The sequence below is a fragment of the Balaenoptera ricei genome, chromosome 5, assembly GCF_028023285.1.
Source record: "Balaenoptera ricei isolate mBalRic1 chromosome 5, mBalRic1.hap2, whole genome shotgun sequence".
Lineage (NCBI taxonomy): Eukaryota > Metazoa > Chordata > Mammalia > Artiodactyla > Balaenopteridae > Balaenoptera > Balaenoptera ricei.
The window spans coordinates 71,273,892-71,296,496 of record NC_082643.1 but is presented as its reverse complement, the minus strand read 5'-3'; the positions used below and the strand labels follow the sequence as shown (position 1 = coordinate 71,296,496).

Genomic DNA, 22,605 nt, shown 5'->3' with positions numbered 1-22,605 from the left:
ACCGCAGGAGAAGCTGATACTAGCACAAAACGGCAAAGTCTATTGTCAAGCCCTGAGAATAAACTTGAGCATGGTAATCAGAACAGAATCCCAGTGGCCACAACTTCCCTACAAAGCCGCAAACACACAAAGCAGGACCCTCAGAATCCAAAGGCAGGAGACATCCCGACCCGGAGAAGCCAGAAAGGGGCCTCAGCACAGGCTTTTACGCCGCTAAATTCCCAGGGAGTTGGCTCGGTGGCCTGCCGCTCCGAGAGACGCCTTTATCCTGTAAAGTGTGTCTGTGCTTCTGTACTGCTTGGCTCCCGCAGTGGTCCCGCGTGGCGGTCGGCGATCCCACCAGCCACACCACTGCCCCTGGACCGCAGCCGCAGCCAGCGCGGCGAGAGCGAGCACCCAAGCCTCGGGCCTCGGGGGCGGGGCTTGCGCGGAGGCCCCACCCCGCCGTCCCATTGGCTGAGGCTGCCCGGGGCCGGGGTCAGCGCGCACCAGTCCGAGACCCCGCAGCTCCGCCCCAACACTGATCCATGCGGAGGAGAAGCACCCGTGGGTGAGGAGTGAGCTTCTGTGTCCGGGAAGCCTCCTCGGGGGGCCATGGGGGGACAGGTGAGGCTGCCGCCCGGAGAGCCCTGCCGAGAAGGTGAGTGTCTGCCCAGAGCCGGAGGATCTGGCGTTCGGGTGGCGATGAGAACGGGCGGGCGGTCCCGGGTACTTGTGGAGACCAGAAAGGGATACGCCGACTCTTCACGCGCTCATTCATGCACTTATTCATTCGGTCTTTCCGCCAGTCAGCCGGTCAACAAGTATTTATCGGTGCCTACAATATGCCAGACTCTGTGGGGATGCCTGAGTCGAGCAAGACATACGTGGCTCCCACCCTGGTCCGGAAGACAGATCCATGTAAATTACGGAGAGCTGAGTGTCGTGACTGGGTAATCAGGGTGCTGTAGGAAGACTCTCAAGTCTCATCTGAAAAAGACGCTTCCACTGACTCGGACTCACTTCCAGAGTCCGTGGTCGACGTCACCCAGTGGGCAGAGGGCGTGCCCGCGGACCGGACGGGAGTGCAGTCTTGCGTCCAGCGCTGGCTTGGCGAGGGTCAAACACGGTGCGGGGTCAGGCGCCCTGGACCACCCCCCGCCCCCCACCCCGGGGGAGGGCTCTGGACAAACCTGGGCTGCCCACCTCTCTCCTCTTCCTTTGTGATGAAAACGCCTCCAACCCCAGTAGCCTCGTGTCTGACTCGCTGTGAAGTCACTTCTTGGCTGCTTAAGGCGACAGCAGGACGGAGGAAGAGACCGGGAACTGGGCGCACTCATTTGTAGGTCTCTCACTGCTTTCTAGTCTGGGGTTTCAGCCGCCACCTGCGTCCTGTAAAATCTTAGGGCGCCGCCCCTTGCCCTGTGCCAGGTGTTTACAACACTCGCAGGCTTTCTACAGTCTCGATACCAAAGGCGCGCCTGAGTCCGGATAAAAGTAGGGGCACGGCTGCGGCGGCGGGGAGTGGGCGCGGGCGGACAGTGTGTATCATCTGAAATGACAGTTTTCAATTTTTACAGAGTCCAGAGAAAAGCAGATTTCTATTTTACCCGGTAAGGATGTAAAGAGGGAGGGGGCAGTGAGAGGCGTGGCAAGAACTCTATCTTTCCAAAATTGCTGGCAACTTCCCCGGGTTTTCTCTTCTCTTGGCTCTCCCAGCTTATTCCTTGATGCAGAGAGTTGTTGTTGTTTTAAGGGGGGAAAAGGCAGTGAACCAGTCAAAACTGTGCCGCCAAGAGAAAGAAGGGACACAAAGAAAGAGAAAAATGCCTGAACATTCACAAACTATTCAGAAGTTGAGGTTTTGGAAGTGGTTACTAAGGCAGCTGGATATAGAATTATTTCCTAGATAGTCAGTCATTCTTTGTCTAAAGAATTCCTAAACCAGTAAGTCAGACTGTTACTAACACGTCCACCCTTGTTTACCCAAGGATCTGTAAGTAAGGAGGATGTGTGAATTACATCCGCTTGTTTGAATTTAGGGATGATTTTCCTGCTTTGCTCATGCATTTAGTTCCAACAAGAAATATTCAAGCTCCATGCTTAATACCTGGGGTTAATTAACTGTGGTAATTAATTAGGTGGGATGCTAGTGGGAAAGACTTGAGAGAAATCAGAATCCTTCTTATCAGTAGTGGGAAGAGATTAGGCTTTGGCACCAGACAGTCTTCTCAGCTATGACGGCCTCCTTAAGTCTTTCTTCATCTGTAAACTGGGAATAATTCCTACAGTTTAGAGTTTGAGGAATAGATGCAGATGGGATTACACATGAAGCACACACTTCAGAGCCCGACATGGAGTAAAGGCTCCATTTTTCATTTGTTCATTTATTCAAATGACAAGAGTCCCATGTGCCAGACATTGGCCTAAGTTCTATTTATTATTTATTTTTTTATTTATTTATTTTTGGCTGTGTTGGGTTTTCGTTTCTGTGTGAGGGCTTTCTCCAGTTGCGGCGAGTGGGGGCCACTCTTCATCGCGGTGCGCGGGCCTCTCACTATCGCGGCCTCTCCTGTTGCGGAGCAGAGGCTCCAGACGCTCAGGCTCAGCAGTTGTGGCTCACGGGCCCAGCTGCTCCGCGGCATGTGGGATCCTCCCAGACCAGGGCTCGAACCCGTGTCCCCTGCACTGGCAGGCAGATTCTCAACCACTGCGCCACCAGGGAAGCCCTGGCCTAAGTTCTAGAATAGAGGGATTTGCAAGACAATCTGGTCCTAGACAGTCTGGGTCCAGAGGCCCAGATAATTGGTTTTCATAATTAGCAATCCAACCAAGCACAAAATTATTTGAGCCTTTGTTTTTTTCTGTAGGTGTCCATCCCCATTCTCTGGCCTCTTGGATGCAGTGGTACACATTAATGATTCTGAGATTTTACCCTTAAAAAAAAAAATCCATATCATAAACATTTCTCAAAATTACACCAAATGAACATAACTTTTATCAGCAGGACAAGCTGCATTTTCTATGTAAAATATAGCTTCTTTTATGTTACGCTAAAAAAGATTTTCTCCAGATTTTTACAAGATTAAAAGCAGAAGTTGTTTTTTCAGCCTTCTGTAGATTTCCTAAGTGCTGAAATTCAAGTGCTTTAAGGTATTAAAAATTCTTCACTAAAGGTTGTTCAGAAAGCAGTATGTTATTACTTGCAGCAGTTTATGTAGGAAATCTGATGGTCAACATTCCTCATAGAGTATTTGACCTCCAAACACACTGATAGTGGGACAATCTCGTTTAGAGATACAAATTTTTAACTTTTTAAAAAATCAACAGTATCTGCTCAAATTTATTTGGGTTACTTGAAATAATGTGTTTCTTGCCCAGCCCTATCAGAGTTCATATGTAGATATATCTGCTAGATATATCTGCTTGATTTCCAAATTTACTCAAACTTATTTCTCATTCTTATCTGCTCCAAATTTGCTCTAAATTATTTCTCATTCCTATTCTACTCCCTTTATTTCCTGTTTTTCTGTTCGTTTTCTCACTAAAATTGTCAGTTTCCATGAGAACAGAGACCTGTTTACCTGTCTTGTTGATCACTGTCTCACCAGTTCTTAGAACAAGACCCTGGCACACAGGAAGTGCTCAATAAGAATTTGTTAAGTGTTGCATGAATGTATACCTAACATGGTGCCTTGCATACTAGGTGTTCAACAACTAATTTGTTGGGTGAATAAATAAAATTGATATATGGATATACGATGTTGTTACAAAGCCATAATTAAGCTGTAAGAGGAAGTCTGTTTGGTTGGCAGTATTAAATTGTACGATGGAAAGTGAGAAATTCCTTTAGATTGGAAAGGCAGAGAAGGACTTTCTAAGGAAGTGAGAGCTCAGTGAAGAGAAGGAGTTAGCCATGCCAGCCACTACTAGCACTAAGTAACAAGTAAAGGCTACTTAAAAGCTTTAAGGTGAGAAGGAATTTAGCCTGTGAAAGGAAGAGGGGAAAAATTTAGGGAATGAGTTTACAGAGAACGCTGGAGGCCAGGATTCTGTAGGCCCTTGTAGACTGTGGTGGGGATTTTGGATTTTTTCTGAATGAAAAGGGAAGCCATTACAGAATTTTGCAAGGAGAAATGACTAGATTGGACCTACTTATCTAAAAGCTCATTTCACCTGAGCTTGTCCCCTGCTACTCTTTGACCTCATCTCATACCATCTCCCTTCTCTCACCAGCCAGCCTGGCTGGTGCAGTTCCTCCCATCCCCTCAAGCAAATTCCCAAGTCTGGGTGTTTGCATTTACCCTTAGCAGAGAGGTTTTTCCATTCAATGCTGTTTAAAAAAAAAAATACACCTTTATGCTGCTTTTACTGCTTTCCATGGCACTCAACATATTCTGTAGTTATTAGTTCACTTGTTTATTTCCCCCCATTAGAATGAATGTAATAGAGCAGGAATTTTATTTTACTCACTGTTGTAACCCCAGCTTCTGGAAAATGCCTGACAGATAATAGATACCCAATAAATATATATTGAATCAAAGAATGAAAAGACGACCAGTGTTTTTTCAGAGAATGAGAGAGAGAGAAAGAGTAATGCAATGTAATGTCAGAGGTGAGCAAGCTTTAGAGCATGTAAAGCTTTTTTAAAGTCCAGGATTAGGAATTTAGACTTTGTTATAACTGCCATGAAAAATCATGGGGAATTAAGCAGGGGAGTGATGTAATCTGATTCACACTGGCTGATATTTGGAGAACAAATTGTAGGAGACATGAGAGATTTCATTCACTCTTTCCTTTGCTAATATAAATAGGCAGGTGTATCAGTCACCTATTGCTGTATAACACACAACCCAAAACCCAAAGGCTGAAAGCAACAATCATATATTCTTGCTTATGTGTCTGTAGGCCAGCTGATGGTTGACTAATCTAGACTGGGTACACCTGGGTGTCTCTGCATCAGGCTACATACCCACCTGGGTTTGGCTCCTTAATGTGGGATGAGCTTAGGTCTGCTCCATATGTTTTCATTCTGGGATCAAGCTGAAGGGGCAGCAGCTGCTCAAGGAAGCTCTATTCCTGAAAAGTACAGAGGTGCAAGAGAGTAAAGCCAACCATAATACAAGGTGGTAGACCCAACCACATAAGTACATTTGAACCCTCTCCTTATATCACCTCTGCTGATGTCCCATTGGCCACCAATTCACTCCCAGCTGACATCAAGGGAAGAATACTCTGCCCTCCTCGGGAGGGGTAAGGAAGTGACTAATTGCTGAATAATAATCCAAACTAACCCAGTAGAATGGATGGTGAGACAATGATTTTCTCAAATTGGAAATATCTTGCAGTGATTAAAAATGTAGTTTTATGCAGTCACAGATTTCTCAGAAACCAAGATACCCTATTCCATGTAATAATTGGACAATATATATTATTATTCTCTACAGACCAATAGGACTTGAAAAAATTAAAGCATTTCATCTTTATATAAGCAATAATAAATTTTAACTGACTTTATTTGTACTTTATGTTTTTACTTTTCTGAAATAGAAAGAATAGTAGCCTGGGAATTGCATTACCTGGCCCTGTTTGGGCAGTTACATGACTTTGGCAAGTCACTTAATATCTTGCCATCAGTTTCTTTAGAATGTCTTCCAGCTACAAGTACCTATGAATTTAGAGCTGGTCCATCAGCAATATTTATGAGCTACCAGGATTATAAGCAAATTACTCTGGGAACCAAGATAGCTTATGATCAAACCACAAAATTAAGGAAGGGGTCTTTAGAATCATCAAGTCAAACTCCTTCATTTTAGAGATGAAGAAACTGAAACCAAGAGTGATGACTCAGCTTGCCCAAGATTATAGATAATTTGTAATGGAGCTAAAGGTGGGAAAAGGTATATAATCCTATAGAAAATTTAACTTTGTTTTAAAATTTTTAAGTTGTGTGTGTCTGTAAGGAAACATTCACACCTGTACATAGAAGATACATATTAAGTTGAATCATATGAAACTGCTATTTATGTAGGGTCAAAAATTGTCAAATATCATCAATTTCATTTGGTTTAACATAATTCAGAACATTAGCAGCACTGTTTGTAAAAGCAAAAACACTGTATATTATCCAATGTTCACCAACTATAAAATAGAAAAATTAATGGTGAGATAGTCATACAGTGGAATTCTATAGAACTGTGGGGAAAAAACCACACCTTACAGCCAGAACATCAAGATTGATAAATCTCAAAAACAAGCAAGTCACCAAAGAATACATACTCTATGATTACATTTTTAGAAGGTGCAAAAAGAGGCAAACGAAACACTTTATTATTTAAAGATATAATTTTATAGGGGAAATCATTTTTTTAAAGAAAAGGAATATTAGACAGAAAATCAGGATAGTTGAAACCACACGGCTTGCGGAATCTTAGTTCCACCGTCAGTGAAAGCGCTGAGCCCTAACCACTGGACCGCAAGGGAATTATTCCCAAGTTGTTATTTCTTAAATTGGGTGGTTGATACATTGGTGTGTATTGAATTATTTTTTTCTTTATAACTGACATATATTTCCTAAATCTTAATTATTCAATATTTAGAACAATATATAATAACATCAAAGAAGTTACAACATCATGCTGTTTGCTGACAGGAGTGTAAATTGGTACAGACACTTGAGAGGGCTACTGACAGTGTCTATTAAAATGAAAAATAAAGGGGAATTCCCTGGTGGTCTAGTGGTTAGGACTCCGAGCTTTCAGTGACGAGGGCTCCGGTTCAATCCCTGGTCGGGGAACTAAGATCCCACAACCCCGGGCAATGTGGCCAAAAATAATAATAATAATAAAATAAAATAAAATGAAAAATGAGTAATGTAATAAATTTTCTGTGTTGAATAAGGTTTGGATTAAACTCTGGAGAATTACTTTGCTTACTATAATCATAAGAAGCCACCTCTGATTTTGAGATATCTCTAATTCCTCTGAAACCTTCCAAAGTCCCTGCCCACACATTCTGCTTCACCCATCTCTCCCCTCCTGTCCAGCACCACTCCACCCCCACCAACCCGCCAGTCACTCCCTCCTTCAGTCATACCTGCTGTGGGCTCCCTCCTTAATATGCTCCCCAAACATAAAACAATTTAAGTTCTAAGGTCAGTAAATAGACAAGATTTTATTACTTTTTCCTGCCATAAAACTTGCAGCATTGGGACTTCCCTGGTGGTGCAGTGGTTAAGAATCCGCCTGCCAATGCAGGGGACACAGGTTCGATCCCTGGTCCAGGAAGATCCCACATGCCGCGGAACAACTAAGCCCGTGCACCACAACTACTGAGCCTGAGCTCTAGAGCCCGCGAGCCACAACTACTGAGGCTGAGCACCACAACTACTGAAGTCCGTGCACCTAGAGCCCGTGCTCCACAACGAGAGAAGCCACCGCAGTGAGAAGCCCGTGCACCGCAATTAAGAGTAGCCCCCGCTCGCCGCAACTAGAGAAAGCCTGTGTGCAGCAACAAAGACCCAACGCAGCCAAAAAAAAATAATTAAAAAATTTTAAAGTTAGAAAAATTTTTAAGTTAAAAAAATTTTTAAGCTTTTTAAAAGTTAAAAAAAACCCTTGCAACACTAATGCCCGCTTACAATGAGAACTTACAAAAGGCAACAAAAATTATTTGCACTCCCTTATCACCTTCTGCTTCCACACCCCCTAAAATGTTGGAAACATTTTGCTGTGTCAACAGCTCAGAAAGAATATTGTTTGACTAGAATGAGGTCCACCCACACTGTCTCCAGAGATAAAGTTTTGGAATGGTTATGTTAACTACATAGTAAGTGGCATTAATGCAGCCGTGGAATTTACTGGACAGTCAAGTCAGATGTTTTCCCAAGAATTCATGTAATCGAAATTCTTACTACCAAAAATTACTTTGCACTCTTAGGGGTTGGATGAGATGAACAGTGCCTGGGACAGATTGCTAGAGGCTAGCTTATGTGAAAATTTGCAGCAATTCTTACTAAAACAACCAGGCTGAACAATTCCTCAGTTACCATAGAATATCCCTGAAGTAATATAATTCTCTTCGGAATATTTAGAAGTTTTGTCCCAGAATTTATCCTGTATCACAGGATCAAAGTTGGTTCATTTTCAAATTAGAGATAAATGAAATAATAATCACGAAAAGATTGAATTCAATTATTTTACCTTTTGCTAGACCTGAACTTTACGGTTGTTTCTCAGCTGTGTATGTGGTAAAATTCACATAACTTCATAATGCTTTGCCCAGGAGGCATAGATCCTGTTTTTAAAGTTTTGTTTCTAAGACATCATTTAGTTGTTCATGTGTCCTCTTAAGATTTTTGAGATGTAAAACTGATTTTCTTTTTTCACTTAATTCTAAAATTGTAGTTGATTAATTTTTCTTTGCCCATTTTTGTTTAAGGTAAGTCATGCTAGGGAAATATGCCTTTTAAATGGAAAAAAAAAAGTTGAGAAGATGGTCAGAAAACCTAGTCACGGTGTCACCTTGTTTGCAGCTTTTTGAGTGGAGAATAGATCATAAAAAGTTTCTTAGATAGTGTAAAATGTTTTCATTCTGTGTTTTAGTATTTAGCCTCAAAAAAAAAAAAAAAAAAGAAAGGCACTTATAATAATGGGTCTGGTTCAGTGGATTTACATGCTTATTTGAATCCTATTCAGGAAAAAAAAAAAAAAAACTCCTGATATTTAATTCATTTGTCTATTAGATTCTATTTTTTTTTAAGGAGGAAGTGAGTTAGTAGACCTGCAAAATTATTCTTTTTAGGAAAGTGGTCCAGAAAACTAAAACCGCTTTTAAACATGTTTTCTAAAATGCACAGTTCGTACCCCACCAAGTGGGATAGCTCAGTTTCCTGTAACATGGTGATTTCTAGACCCACAGGGTTGCTCTGCCCTTTCCCACCTTCAGTCGCCACCTATGCTGCTGCTTTCCCGGAGACACACTGATGGCGTGGAGGAGAGAAGTGGACGTTGTAGGGCTGTGATGAACCGCTGAGCCCAAGCCGGGTCTGAACAGCTCCATGCTGCTCCAGCAGGCTGCTGCTGGCTGGAGCAGAGAACCGAGTACTGCTAGATCTTCCATTTTCTGAGAGGAATCCAGACTTTCATGTGAAGTCTCGCATGTTCGCGTGATAACAACTCAACAACTTTGCAAACATTTTGAAGAACCTGTGTGAGCCCAGCTGAACCTGTCTGCGAGCCCATGGACCACGTGCTGGAGACCGCCCATCGGGCAGTAAAAAACCAGTGTGTCAGTACTGCCCACTCAAGTTTCTCTTTCTTGGAGAAAGAAAGTAAAGATTAGTGTGTCTCCCTTTCGTCGGTTGACATTTCCCTCTTTCCCTTTTCCAGGCTACGTGCTGTCTCTGATCTGTCCGAATGCCTCCCAGGCTTGGTGTGAGATCATACGTGTGTCACAGCTGTTGGCTTCTCCTGTCCTCTACAGGGACCTGAATTCCAGCATAACCAACTGGAGCATTTCTGCAAATGCAGAGAACAAATACAGTCTTTATGTAGGCCTGGTACTGGCAATAAGTTCCAGTATTTTTATTGGCTCCAGTTTCATCTTGAAAAAAAAGGGCCTCTTACAACTGGCCAGCAAGGGCGTTACTAGAGCTGGTAAGAAATGGATGCAACTAACGAATTCAAGTTTCTAACTGCAGAAATCATCCTACTGTAAGACCACAGTGCTACAGGAATAACATTTCACTGTCTCTGTCTTGGCCCCTATTCCTGTTCTTAGCAACTGTTCTCAGCAGTTTCCAGGATTGAGCCAGTTGTGTCTCCTTTAGGGTGAGACTAAAACGCAAGAGGTTTGGAGTGTGGGATGAGCTCTTCTTTCATAGCCTTAGTCTGAGATTCCAGGATTTAGTCAGATCAGGCGACTCCCCTGATTAAAACACATCAGTGGCTTTTCTTTGCATGTTTGAGTAAAATCCAAACATCCTCGCATAGTCTCTGACCTCACCTGCTGCCTAAAATGGCCTGTGCTACCTCTCCAGCTTCATCTTCAGCCTCCTTCACTATCGTGTGCTTTTCTCTGGCTCCTGGAATGTACCGAGTTCTCTCCCACCTCGAGGTCTTTTCCTTTGTCTGCAGCTCTCTTCTGCCTGTCATTTGGCTGACTCATCCTTCACACTTCAGCTAAACTATCACCCCTGCAGAAAGGCCTTCCTCGACCATCCTCTCTGGGGAGGTTTCGCTCACCTCTACCCCTGCTATTCTCTATCACTGCACTAAGGGTTTCCTTCATTGTACTTGGAATAATTTGTCATTGTACATTAATTGTTTATTTACTTGTTGTCAACAGGCTTACTTGTTTATTTATTTATTTATTATTAATTAATTTATTTATTTTTGGTTGTGTTGGGTCTTCGTTTCTGTGCGAGGGCTTTCTCTAGTTGCGGCGAGCGGGGGCCACTCTTCATCGCGGTGCGCGGGCCTCTCACTATCGCGGCCTCTCTTATTGCGGAGCACAGGCTCCAAACGCGCAGGCTCAGTAGTTGTGGCTCACGGGCCCAGTTGCTCCGTGGCATGTGGGATCTTCCCAGACCAGGGCTCGAACCCGTGTCCCCTGCATTGGCAGGCGGATTCTCAACCACTGCACCACCAGGGAAGCCCCCGGCTTACTTGTTTATTGATAGTAGATTCACAGAGCAGGAACGTACCCTAGCATAAGGGTATAAGTATTGTCAAATCAGTAAACGGATTACGGTAGAGTTAGGTTACTATTTGTAGTGACATTTCAGAAGCTGTGTAGCTCTGCTTGGCTATCCTTCATTAACCATGAATTTTCTATTCATTCTTATCAAGAATAATGTCATAAAAGAGCTAAATATCTAAGGTTCATAGGGGAAAATAAACGGCTATGAACTGTGCAAACAAGTTTATAAAAGAGTACTATTGAGGGGACATTGATAAAACAGTTTGGCATTAACAAAGATAGACAAAATAATAAAAGATAATTGAAAACTTATGTAAGTACATACAGCAATTTAATATACAATTTTTAAAAGTGGCATTTCAATCCACTGGAGAAAGGATTAATTATTCAATCAAAAGTACTGAGACAACTGGCAAAAACTAAAGGAGAAAAATGTGAGAGCTTTACTTTATACCATTTGGTAAAATAGATTCCTCATAGTTTAGAGTTAAATTTAAAATGAAATAATTTTTTTAAAAAAACCTAAAAGAAAGTCTTCCTAAGCATAAAGATAAGGGAAGAAGCAATTCTATATAAAGGAAGAGATTATCTGGATTGACCCCCCCCAAAAGAAAAAATCCTACATGAAAACACCTTTAACTGAAACTAAAAAGGAAATGACATGTGGGGAAAAATTTCAAACTATATCGCAAAGGGTAGTTAAGTCACAATATACAAAGAGTGACTATAGTCAATAAGAAAAAGATAGGTACCTAACAGAAAAAAGGCAAAACACATGAACAAGGAACTCACAGAATAAGAATTGTAGTAAACAATAAACATAAACATACCTAAGTAAATGTTACTTCACTAGTACCCAAAGATATACCAACTATATAACATTGAATTCCTGGGTTTTACCTACTATTTTAACAATATTTGGTTTTTCTTTAAAAAATAATGCCCTATGTTGGTAAGGAAATTTGGGAAATAAATAGCCCTCTCAAACATTGGTGGAAGCAATATAAATGGGTACAAACTTTCCTGAGAGAAATTTGGGAAAGCTTAAAAATGTTAATATCTTAAAATCTAATAATTCTACCTCTAGGAATTTATCTTAAGAAGTGAACAAAGCTACAGTACTATAATCAAAACAGTGTTGTATTGGCACAAAAACAGACATATAGATCAATGGAACAGAATAGAGAGTCCAGAAGTAAACCCACACACCTACAGTCAATTAATCTACAACAGAGGAAGCAAGAATATACAATGGAGAAAAGACAGTTTCTTCAACAAGTGGTGTTGGAAAAGCTGGACAGCTACACGTAAATCAATGAAATTAGAATATTTCCTCACACCATATACAAAAATAAACTCAAAATAGTTGAAAGATCTAAATATAAGATGTGACACCATAAAACTCCTAGAAAAGAACATAGGCAAAACATGCTTGGACATAAATCGTAGCAATATTTTTAGATCAGTCTCCCAAGGCAAAAGAAATAAAAGCAAAAATAAACAAACAGGACCTAATCAAACTGAAAGCTTTTGCACAGCAAAGAAAACCACCAAAAAACTGAAAAGACAACCTATGTAATGGGAGAAAATATTTGCAAACGATGTAACCAATGAGGGGTTAATATCCAAAATATACAAATAGCTAGTACAACTCAATATCAAAAAAACAAACAACCCAATCAAAAAATGGACAGAAGATCTAAATAGACATTTCTTAAAAGAAGACATACAGATGGCCAACAGGCACATGAAAAGATGCTCATCATTGCTAATTATTAGAGAAATGCAAAGCAAAACTACAATGAGGTATCATCTCACACTGGTCAGAATGGCTATCATCAAAAAAGTCTACAAATAATAAATGCTGGAGAGGGTGTGGAGAAAAGGGAACCCTCCTCCACTGCTGGTGGGAATGTAAATTGGTACAGCCACTGTGGAAAACAGTATGGAGTTTCCTTAAATAAAAATAGAGCTACTATATGATCCAGCAATCCCACTCTTGGGCATATTTTCAAAAAAGACAAAAACTCTAATTTGAAAAGATACATGCACCCCAATGTTCAAAGCAGTGCTATTTACAATAGCCAAGACATGGAAACAACCCAAGTGCCCATCAACAGATGATTGGCTTAAAAAGATGGGGTATATAAATACAATGGAATACTACTCAGCCATAAAAATAAATGAAATCTTGACATTTACAGCAACCTGGATGGACCTAGAGAATATTATACTAAGTGAAGTAAGTCAGACAAAGACAAATATATGAAATCACTTAGATGTGGAATCTACAAAATAATATAAATGAATATATATACAAAAGAGAAACGGACTCACAGACACAGAAAACAAACACATATATATATATACATACATATATATATATGGTCTCATACAGGTTAAATTAATAATAATAATATATAATATACCAGATTTTAGACTATTCAATCATTAATTAAGGGCTGAAAAAGTATTTGTGATATTAAGTTTTTAAAAACAGCATATGAAATCATATTTTAATTTTCCAATTTGGTTATTTGCAAATTTTGTAAGGAGAAAATCATAAATAAACATGGTTAACTGCTTTGCAACATAATCCTCACAGCTAATATATCCTTTTTAGTTTAACTATAAACAAAATCAGATAGGTCAAGTTCACAGCGTTAAGTATATTAAAACTGGTGAGAAAATTGCAGTTTCTAAAACAATCATAACAATGACTTAAGCTCACAAATTATGGAGTGGGAAGATAACTCTCTGAATATCTTAGGAAAGGTTTTTGTCCTTTTCAGTAGACTAGACAAATTCAATTTCATGGTGCCAAGGTAGAGAATAAGTAGAATCCAGCTGGCTAATGCTGGCTATTCTCTCATTGACTATCCAAAATCTCAAAAGCGCTTATGTCAACCATCTTCATCCCTTTAAGGTCCTCCTTAGGTACCAATCTAATTTATGATTTATGGTTTTCTGTCTTTAATTTTTTAACAGTGACTGAAACAAAGTATTTAGGGCTTATAATACTCTATGTCCACGCCTGAATGGCATAAATATAGTGTGGACAAAGAATATAACCTGCCATATCAGTAAACAAAGGGTGTTGCCAACATCAAGCCATTAGCCACTGCAGCCAGCAGACAGTGCACCCTGAGGGCATTCAGGATGGAGAAAACAGGATACTGGCCCTAGATAGTTAAGATGCATATCAAAGGAATGATTTCAATGAGCCCAGACTCTTGCATCTTCCCATACATAGAAAAGTGCTAAATTCATTTTCTTTAATTAATGGTAATCTTTTGATGTTCCAACTACCTGTTTTGTTTGTTTGTTTGTTGTTTTTGCAAAAACTCCTATATATCCTGGCTCCTCCCTTACTTATTCAGGGCAGTCGCTCAGAGCTGTCTGAGAGGCTGCCTCCTGGGCTTAAGTCCTCAGCAAGTCCACCGAATAAAGCATAATTCTCAACTTTCAGGTTGTGCATTTCTCTTCAGTAGACAGTAGTAAACCTGATGACTAAATAAAATTTTCCTGCAAATGAAAAAACTGACTTTGTGTAGAAATCAAAGGCAATATAAAGAAAGCTTTGGAAGATTTACTGGAAATGACCAAGTAAATAAGCTAAAGATGAGATATACTGACTAGGCCTTAAGCCTTGTATTTTCCAACCATACTCCGGTACCTTTTGTAGAAGTTAATTCCTCAAACCTTCTTCCTCCACTTTAGAACTTAATTTCTATTTGTATCATTTCCCTAGGACAAGGTGGATATTCTTACCTCAAGGAATGGCTCTGGTGGGCAGGATTACTCTCAAGTAAGTCCTTAATGCCGAGAATAGTGTTTACTTGTAAAATGATAAAGTACATGCAGTTGTTCAAATTGATTAATTTATCTAAGTGGTAAGGATGGCATTTAAGTCTAGAAATTTTTGTGTGGGCATAATGTCTTACATATAAAATAAATCACATGTATTTAGAATTAATTTTTACTCTTTCTTCCCCCCACCTCCACATTCTCAATACTGTTTTGGAATGCAAGTAAAAAAGTTATTGTCTGAAATCGTATATTTTATCACAAACTTCTCCTTCTCTTGTATTTTATTCCCCATAACAATTGAGGAAAATGCTTCCCTCCCACATTTTCCCAGCTCCTAATTCAATATGTGACTGTTCTCGCTGCATAGAGTAGGTACACTTTCCTGGCCAGGACCAAAATACGGATAAATGAAAGTCCCCTTGGACTGCTTAGCTCTGAACAAATGGAGAGAAGATGAAGGTTGCCAGCACTCTCCTTCCTCCTAGACTTGCCCTGAGGATTAAATGAGACTCTGCATGAGGTGAAAGCACTTTCTAAACGCTAATGTGATGTCCAGTAAGAAGGCAGTGTATCGCCCTCAGGCACTTTTGCAGATTTATAACTCCCTACTAACTCCTCTGAACTTTCTCAAATCCCAAGCCTAAAGCTTCCAGGGAAAGGACCTCATAAATTGTAGTTTCACACTACTTCCAGCCATCTCTGTAGCCAAAAAGCCTTAAAACTTCCATTGATTTTCCTGTACTAAGTAAGACATTTCAGTATTTTTGAGATCTTGTTACAAGAAAGAATTGGATAGCTTTTCTCTAATAAATGGTGGTATCTAAAAGACTTGTTACCTGAAAACTGGGTTCATCTCTTGATGGGTGTCAAAAGACACAACCAAGTCAGAGATTGGGAGAAGGAACGATTTATTACTTGCAGCAAGTAAGGGGAACACTGGGGATCTTTCCCAAAGCAGTGTCTTCCCAAACAGCAAAATTAGGAAAGTTTTAAGCTAAAAGTACATGCATATTCATGAAGGGGCTTGAGCAGAGGTGAATTCAGCATAGAATTGGGGCAGAGGTTGACAAAATCCAAGCATTAATTGATGGAAGTCACGAGGGTCAGAAAAGGTCAACATCGGGACTTCCCTGGTGGCGCAGTGGTTAAGAATCCGCTGGCCAATGCAGGGGACATGGGTTCGAGCCCTGGTCCAGGAAGATCCCACATGCCACGGAGCAACTAAGCTCGTGCACCACAACTACTGAACCTGCACTCTAGAGCCTGCAAGCCACAACTACTGAAGTCCACATGCCCTAGAGCCCACACACCGCAACTACTGAGCCCACGTGCTGCAACTACTGAAGCCTGCGCACCTAGAGCCCGTGCTCTGCAACAAGAGAAGCCACCAAGAAGCCCGTGCACTGCAACGAAGAGTAGCACCCGCTCGCCGCAATTAGAGAAAGCCCGCGCGCGGCAACGAAGACCCAACACAGCCAAAAATAAATTTTTTAAAATTTAAAAATAATAATAATTATAATACCTTAAAAAAAAACCAACTTCTAAATAATAAGTGTTATATATGCTGGGGAAGCACCATGGTTCTATCAAGAAAAAAAGAAAAAGAAAAGGTCAACATCATCGTCCCTTGGGTTCAAGTTGATCTGGTGGTTGAGGGGACTTATATTCTGCAAAATAGCTCAAGGAAGTACTTCAGGCTAATCTTTACCATTGAAACAGAACTGGGAGTCTTTACAACTGATTTATCATCTTTGCTGTTACTTCTCTTGACTGATCACAGTTTGTTCTTTTGTTCCCTTAAGATCATTAATTACGGAGACCTGTTCGAGGGCAAACATTGTGGCCAGGCTTAGATCAAAAAAAGGCTTAGTCCTAAAATGGCTTCTCATGTCAAAAAGCTATATCTGGTTCTTTTCCTCCAGGGACCCCATACCCTATCTGCTTACAGGATGGTGAATAAAAATAATTTAAATTTGTATAACTTTTTCAGCTTTTAAGGTGTTTTCACATCGTTTTCTTACTTCGAGTAAATGTTGTCAGGGACTGTGCTGGGAAGATTCCAAATAAATATTTGGATGATTCTTTCTCCTTTTCTCTCTCTCTCTGTCTCTTGTATCTCTCCACCCTCTACCCACACAATAGAATGAAAGTAGAAGGAGAATATTATATGGCTATGTTTGTAATTTTAGTCTCACCATGCACAAAGTTTCTGCCAGTATTGAAGAGTGAAAAGCACAAGTCTTCAACATCAGAGATTTTATCTAGTGACAAACATACAGTACTTTAATTATGAAATCAGTATTTTCCTGGAAAGCTGTCTATAATGATAAAAATATAAATAATGAAGTATTCAAGAAAACATGTCGACGAAAAAAATTAATCAGTCGATCTAAGAAAAAAATGGAAAATTTCATTCGCACCGAACTGAGGATTATAACCCGGGAACAGCCTCTCAGAAACAGAACTGCTCCGCCTGTTAGAGATCAAAGCACAGTTATAAGTTCTTGAGACAGGGGGCATTAAATACCATCTAATGGACAGTTTACACAATCCAGAGCTGCACTTACAAAGAGAATAGTGGGCCCTTATGAGATTAAGAAGGAAGGTTATCTCCTAAGGAGGTCTGGTTAATGCAGACGCACAACACACACTAAAGGGGAGGGAGGAGGCCCAAATGGGCCAAAAAAAAAAAAATTATGTTTAAATTTTTTTCATCTTGCCATAAAATATGAATTTTATTTCATTACTTACTATTCTGAGAAAACTACCACTGTTGCTCTTAAGAGAGCAGTCTCCTACCGTTCTGTACGTTTCTGTTTGTTTTATGATATTTTAAAGCTGATTACTACTGTGGATTTGGCTGGGGCTGGGGTCGGGCTTGGGGGGTGGAGTGGAAAGCAGCCAGAGGGAAAAAGAAAGTGGTTGCTGGTGTCTTTTATCTGTTCCAGGAGCTCTCTCTACAATGTGTCTGCTTGGCACAGTTTACAGCGTGAAATACTACATTCTGTGGGCAAGCATTCAGTTGTGACCCATGAGAATAATTTGGCCCCAATTCAAGGGCCCAACTCTTAGAAGGATTTTCCCTCACTCTAGAAGTTAATTGCATCACACTATCTTATGGAAGCCTGGAGTTCCTCAGATAAGAAAAGGATTCCAGGAGCATATTGTTAGGACTTGCAAAGAGCTGCTTGGATATCCCTGAGCTACTGAGATACTGTTACTTACTTGTAGATCATCTGCAATCCAGAGGTGCCTGACTACACAGGCCTGTGGTAGGCATCTCTGCCTATCCGCTGCCTAGACTGTACATCTCTAGAAAGCATTCTAATTTTAAAAGCTGCTTTATTGTTAATTTGCATAGCAGTAGGTATTCTTGAGCAAACAATCATTCTTACTTTCTTACTCCAAAGCTACCTCTTCTAGACTTCATCAGAGTGACCAAATATGTTTCTGGTTCTAAAGTAACTAAAAACTTTATTGAAGGTCATTTAAAATAGATATTCCTCTGTCACCACTTTTTGCATTAATTGAGTTTGTATCACCAGGTAATTACAGTTTATCCTTTTAATACCAAACCTTCCCTAAAAGAAGTTAAATTATTCCTTTTCACTAGATATATGAGTGTCTTTGGGATAAAAGACTACTGCTTTGCATGTGTCAGTTGCTTTTCTCATAGGATAAATAAGCCTATCTTTTATATTAATAGTGCTGCTTGCTTTCCAGTGGGAGCAGGCGAGGCTGCGAATTTTGCAGCTTATGCTTTTGCACCTGCCACCTTGGTCACCCCACTGGGCGCTCTGAGTGTTCTCATAAGGTACGTGAGCAATAAGGAACTTGGCTTCTGAGGGATTTTAATACCGTGATAAACTTAACCCACAAGAAACTGATTACTAAGCATACCTCAAAACAGAATTTTGAAAATCACAAAAATAATGTGAGAAGACTATACAATAAATAGCAGGAGAAATAGGAAATAGATGGTCTTCCCGCAAAACACAAAGTAATTGTGTGTTTTCTTTGTGACGATTCAGTGGAGCCAAGCAGATTTTATTTCCCTCTCACCTGAACAAATTGCCACAGCCCTTTTAATGCTTTCTGTTGTCATAGCGGTTAATGACCGTAGTTGTCAGAGGACTTTAAAAAGCATGGTGTTCGGGTTAAATTTCAACTTTCACTAAAACTCTTGCATTGTCTGCTGGATACTTCTGTTTGGAGATATCTTAGTTTCTTTTAGTACTGGAAACAGGAATCATTTTCCTGTTAATAAAAATTGGATCTAATATCTCTGAGTTGGTCTTTATTATGATTCCAAATGAATGTGTTCCATGAGCCCATGAACTCTTTTTATTTTGTAACTAAGCAACTGTTTTGTTTGTTGTCTTTTTCTTTTCCTTTTAATCTCCATTCATTACCAACCTCTAGAAGAAAGCTTATGACTAAGCCTACCCACTTCTTTTCACCTTCTTTGTAGGATTGTTGTGAGAAGTAAGTGAGTCCATACAGAAAGCACTAGAACACTGGCTACTAGTGAATGATAGATATCGGTAGTAGCACTGTTTGCTGAGGCTGCAGTCCTCATCAGTGGCCACATGAGGGTGACTCTCAGAAAGCACCTGGTAGTTGACCATAGTCTTGGGTGCAAATGGATACTGATAATGCCCTGGTGGGAGTGCCAGGGCATCAGGAGAAGGGGCCACAGTGGACCTACTGGTTGAGCAGCAGGATGGCATAATCTGTGTCCATGGTGGTGCCAATTTAGAACTTCCTGACGCCATGGCAACAAGGGAGTGGGAGCAGTGAATAGGTGAAAGTATCAGAGGAATAGCAGCTGGTAAGGAAATATTTTAATATTTGACAACCCATATGGTTGTACTTGTGTGTACCAGGTAAATATTGGCCCTGAGCAGAGTAATTCTTCTTTAGGTATATATCTTTCTTTGAAGCTTTCATGAGCACCCATGTTCTAAATGTGTCATGCCAGTAAGATGTGAAAGTTTTTCCATTTTGTTTGGCTTTACAGGAGAAAATGGGGAAATTCAAAATGAATTGAGTGGGACCTCTTAGAAGGTCATGGGAAGATTACAGGTGCATAGAATGCCTATTATAACTTTTTAACTATAAAAGCAATTAAGCAGACTCGATTAATTACTTGTATTTTTCTAGATACAAATTTAGTAATAAATAACGAACTTCACACACAGAAAGGAAGGAAGGGAGGGAGGGAGGGAAGGAAGGAAGGAAGCCAGCCAACCAGGGTTTTCAGTGTCACATAGCATATTCCAATCAGTTGATTGGGATACAGACTGGTGCGCACCACAGTGTGACATCTGAGCTGCTATGGAATCCAAAGGTAACTGAACAAGAGTGATTTTTTTTTTCTTCTTCCAACAGTGCACTGTTGTCTTCCTATTTTTTAAATGAGCACTTGAACATTCATGGGAAAATAGGCTGCATATTAAGTATATTGGGGTCAACTGTGATGGTTATCCATGCCCCACAAGAAGAGGAAGTCGCTTCTCTGCATGAAATGGAAATGAAATTGAGAGACCCAGGTCTGTGATTCAACCAAAAGAAACGCTTACTCAAATTCTGCTCCACTTTCTCTTCTCATCAAATGAATTGGTAATAATATTGTAATAGGCTTCCTAGAAGCCTAGTTGTGGGTTGAGATACAGTACGGTCTGACCGAGTAATACAAGTCTTCTGAAAAGGTGACACAACTTATTTTTGTGTCCATGCTTCCCCCCCCACAGAATGAAAGGAAGAGATGGGGATAGAAAAGGGAAAAGACTTATACTCCAACCCAAACTTTCACATCTTTCTCCCTCTGAAAATATAAAGTCAATCAGACAATACCTGCTGTACCTCATAGTGTTGTCTGTGAGGTTCAAATGATATGTCTGTGAAAGTCCATTGTGAAATATTGAAAGCCATGCAGTAAAATGTTGTTGTTGTTCCTGTTTTTTTATTTAATCTCACGTCTCTTTCTAAAACACCTAGGCTCCTAAACTCATGACTAACAAGATTTCACAAAGATTTGATCCTATTAGCATTTTCTGAAGTCTAATTCTTTTCTCCTCCTAACAGGATTTATCTCCTTTGCTGTGATCATAACTGTGATCTCCTTGGTGCTGATTTTGATTGTAGCTCCCAAGAAAGGACAGACCAATATATTGGTCTACATTTCAATCTGTTCATTGATTGGAGCATTTTCAGTTTCTTCTGTCAAGGGCCTGGGAATTGCCATTAAGGAACTACTGGAATGGAAGCCCATTTATAAGCATCCCCTGGTCTTTGTTTTGCTGGCTGTACTCGTGCTTTCAGTGACAACACAGATTAACTATCTCAACAAGGCACTGGACACCTTTAATACATCTCTTGTGACTCCCATTTATTATGTGTTCTTCACGTCCATGGTAGTAACTTGCTCCACCATCTTATTCCAAGAATGGTATGGCATGAATGCTGGAGATATCATCGGGACTTTGAGTGGGTTCTTCACCATTATCAATGGCATCTTCCTTCTACATGCTTTTAAAAACACTGACATTACCTGGAGTGATCTGACATCCACTACTCAGAAAGAAGTCCTCTCTCTGAATGGCAATGAAGACAAATACGTCTTACTAGAGAATGTAGAATGTTCAGCCCCAGGATTTGATGATGACATTACCTTGTTTAGCAGGACTGATGATCAAAGTCCCTAGAAACCCTGAACTTTAACCGCTAAGAGACACTTGGAGAGAAGAAGGAATACCTGATTCTTGGAACAACTATTAGGAAAGCTGGCATTTTTAAAGTTCTAACTAATAATTTAGACATGAGCCCAAATAAAAAAGCCTTTATTTTTGGCCATCAAACTTGAAAATCAAAGTTTTGATCCTCCTCCAGAAGGCTTCTGCTGTTTTTCATTTCTGCAAACTTGAAATATTCCCTAAGCATGAAAGAAGTCAAAGAGTTAGATAACTCAGAATAATCTCTTTCTTCTGGTCACAATATGTTTGGCTCTGCCAGGTGGCTCTTCATTTCTTTGGCTGCTATTCTTAGTCTCTCAGTAATTCATAGGTAAACACAACTGTGTGCTGGTAAGCAGAATATCAGTCACCATTCTCTAATGAGTCATAGTTTCAAATTATTAAAACTGAGAAGCGAGATCACTGATGCCTCCCACCTTCTACAACTTCCTTCTTTCTAAACTAGGTAGCTAAAGGGTAGAGTGTTTAAGAAAAAAATAGACATGTTGGAAATCTGCTGCTTGGTGGGCTAGAATGTGTAAGACACACATGCCCATGAAGGGCTTATAAATTGTAACTTATTGAGGAGTTTGAGGAGAATAGGAAGGCGAGTTAACTTCTTAGAAAACTCAGGGAATACTACAGGAAAATACCTTTTCATATTAAAGCCTACATAAAATTTTCCTATCTCACTCCAGGTGCATGGCAGGAGTAACATTTTTGGTGGTCTCTACCGTTTATGGATAGATTAATCCATTAATCTTTTCTCATTGATTTAATGGAAAAGAAATTAGCTATCTTCTTTCTAGACTAACTTATTTCTCGCAAAAAAAATCCTAACCAAAAAATTATGACATTAAAAACAAACAAAAACTCTTCAGGTTGACTGGATTATTCTCTTCTAATGTCAAACGTTATTAGTTTTGTTTGTTTGTTTGTAATCTACCTCAAGTCTATTCTGGGTAATAATAGTAGATTCTTTTCTTCAGAATTCTATTAAAGTGACTTTAGCATTTCTCCAGTTCGGTTGAACTGTGATTGATTTTCACGGTGATGACCTGAGATGACTGCAAAGCCCTAAAGTGCTGGCACAGTCTCTTCGGCATAGTTTAGTGTTGAGTGCAATTCAGTGCATTCTAAACTTTTGAAAATTGATAATCCGTGGAAGATTCATGGTTGATACCTCAGGTCAAATATATGTTTACTGTGTTGATTGCTGTTTCACCTTAATTGTATATCAGATATATAAGCTATGAACACAAGTTTGTAGAAAAAGTATTCTCTTAAAAAGTAGTGTCTGAAAGTTGTAGAAATTCTTTTAAGTTTCTCTTTTTCCGTTGAAAACTCTGTTGATTTCTCCAGGACACCTTCTTGGTGAGGA

The 22,605-nt window shown here is 40.1% G+C and overlaps 1 protein-coding gene across 1 annotated transcript; it reads left to right on the top strand.

Annotated features, from left to right (window-relative positions):
• The first annotated feature begins 456 nt into the window (after window positions 1-456).
• Window positions 457-22,060, top strand: NIPAL1 (NIPA like domain containing 1). The gene is made up of 6 exons (XM_059923058.1): window positions 457-640; window positions 9,369-9,635; window positions 14,432-14,488; window positions 18,214-18,304; window positions 19,882-20,042; window positions 20,578-22,060. Exons 1-6 carry the CDS (start codon window positions 595-597, stop codon window positions 21,195-21,197), a joined length of 1,242 nt encoding a protein of 413 aa, XP_059779041.1. The 5' UTR covers window positions 457-594; the 3' UTR covers window positions 21,198-22,060.
• Window positions 22,061-22,605: the final 545 nt, after the last annotated feature.

Excerpts from the sequence above, each read along its gene's own strand:
- NIPAL1 (XM_059923058.1), top strand. The coding sequence starts at position 595 with ATGGGGGGACAGGTGAGGCTGCCGCCCGGAGAGCCCTGCCGAGAAG. Across the intron at positions 14,489-18,213 it reads GTGGGCAGGATTACTCTCAA|TGGGAGCAGGCGAGGCTGCG; the intron begins GTAAGTCCTTAA and ends CTTGCTTTCCAG. Across the intron at positions 18,305-19,881 it reads GCTCTGAGTGTTCTCATAAG|TGCACTGTTGTCTTCCTATT; the intron begins GTACGTGAGCAA and ends TTCTTCCAACAG.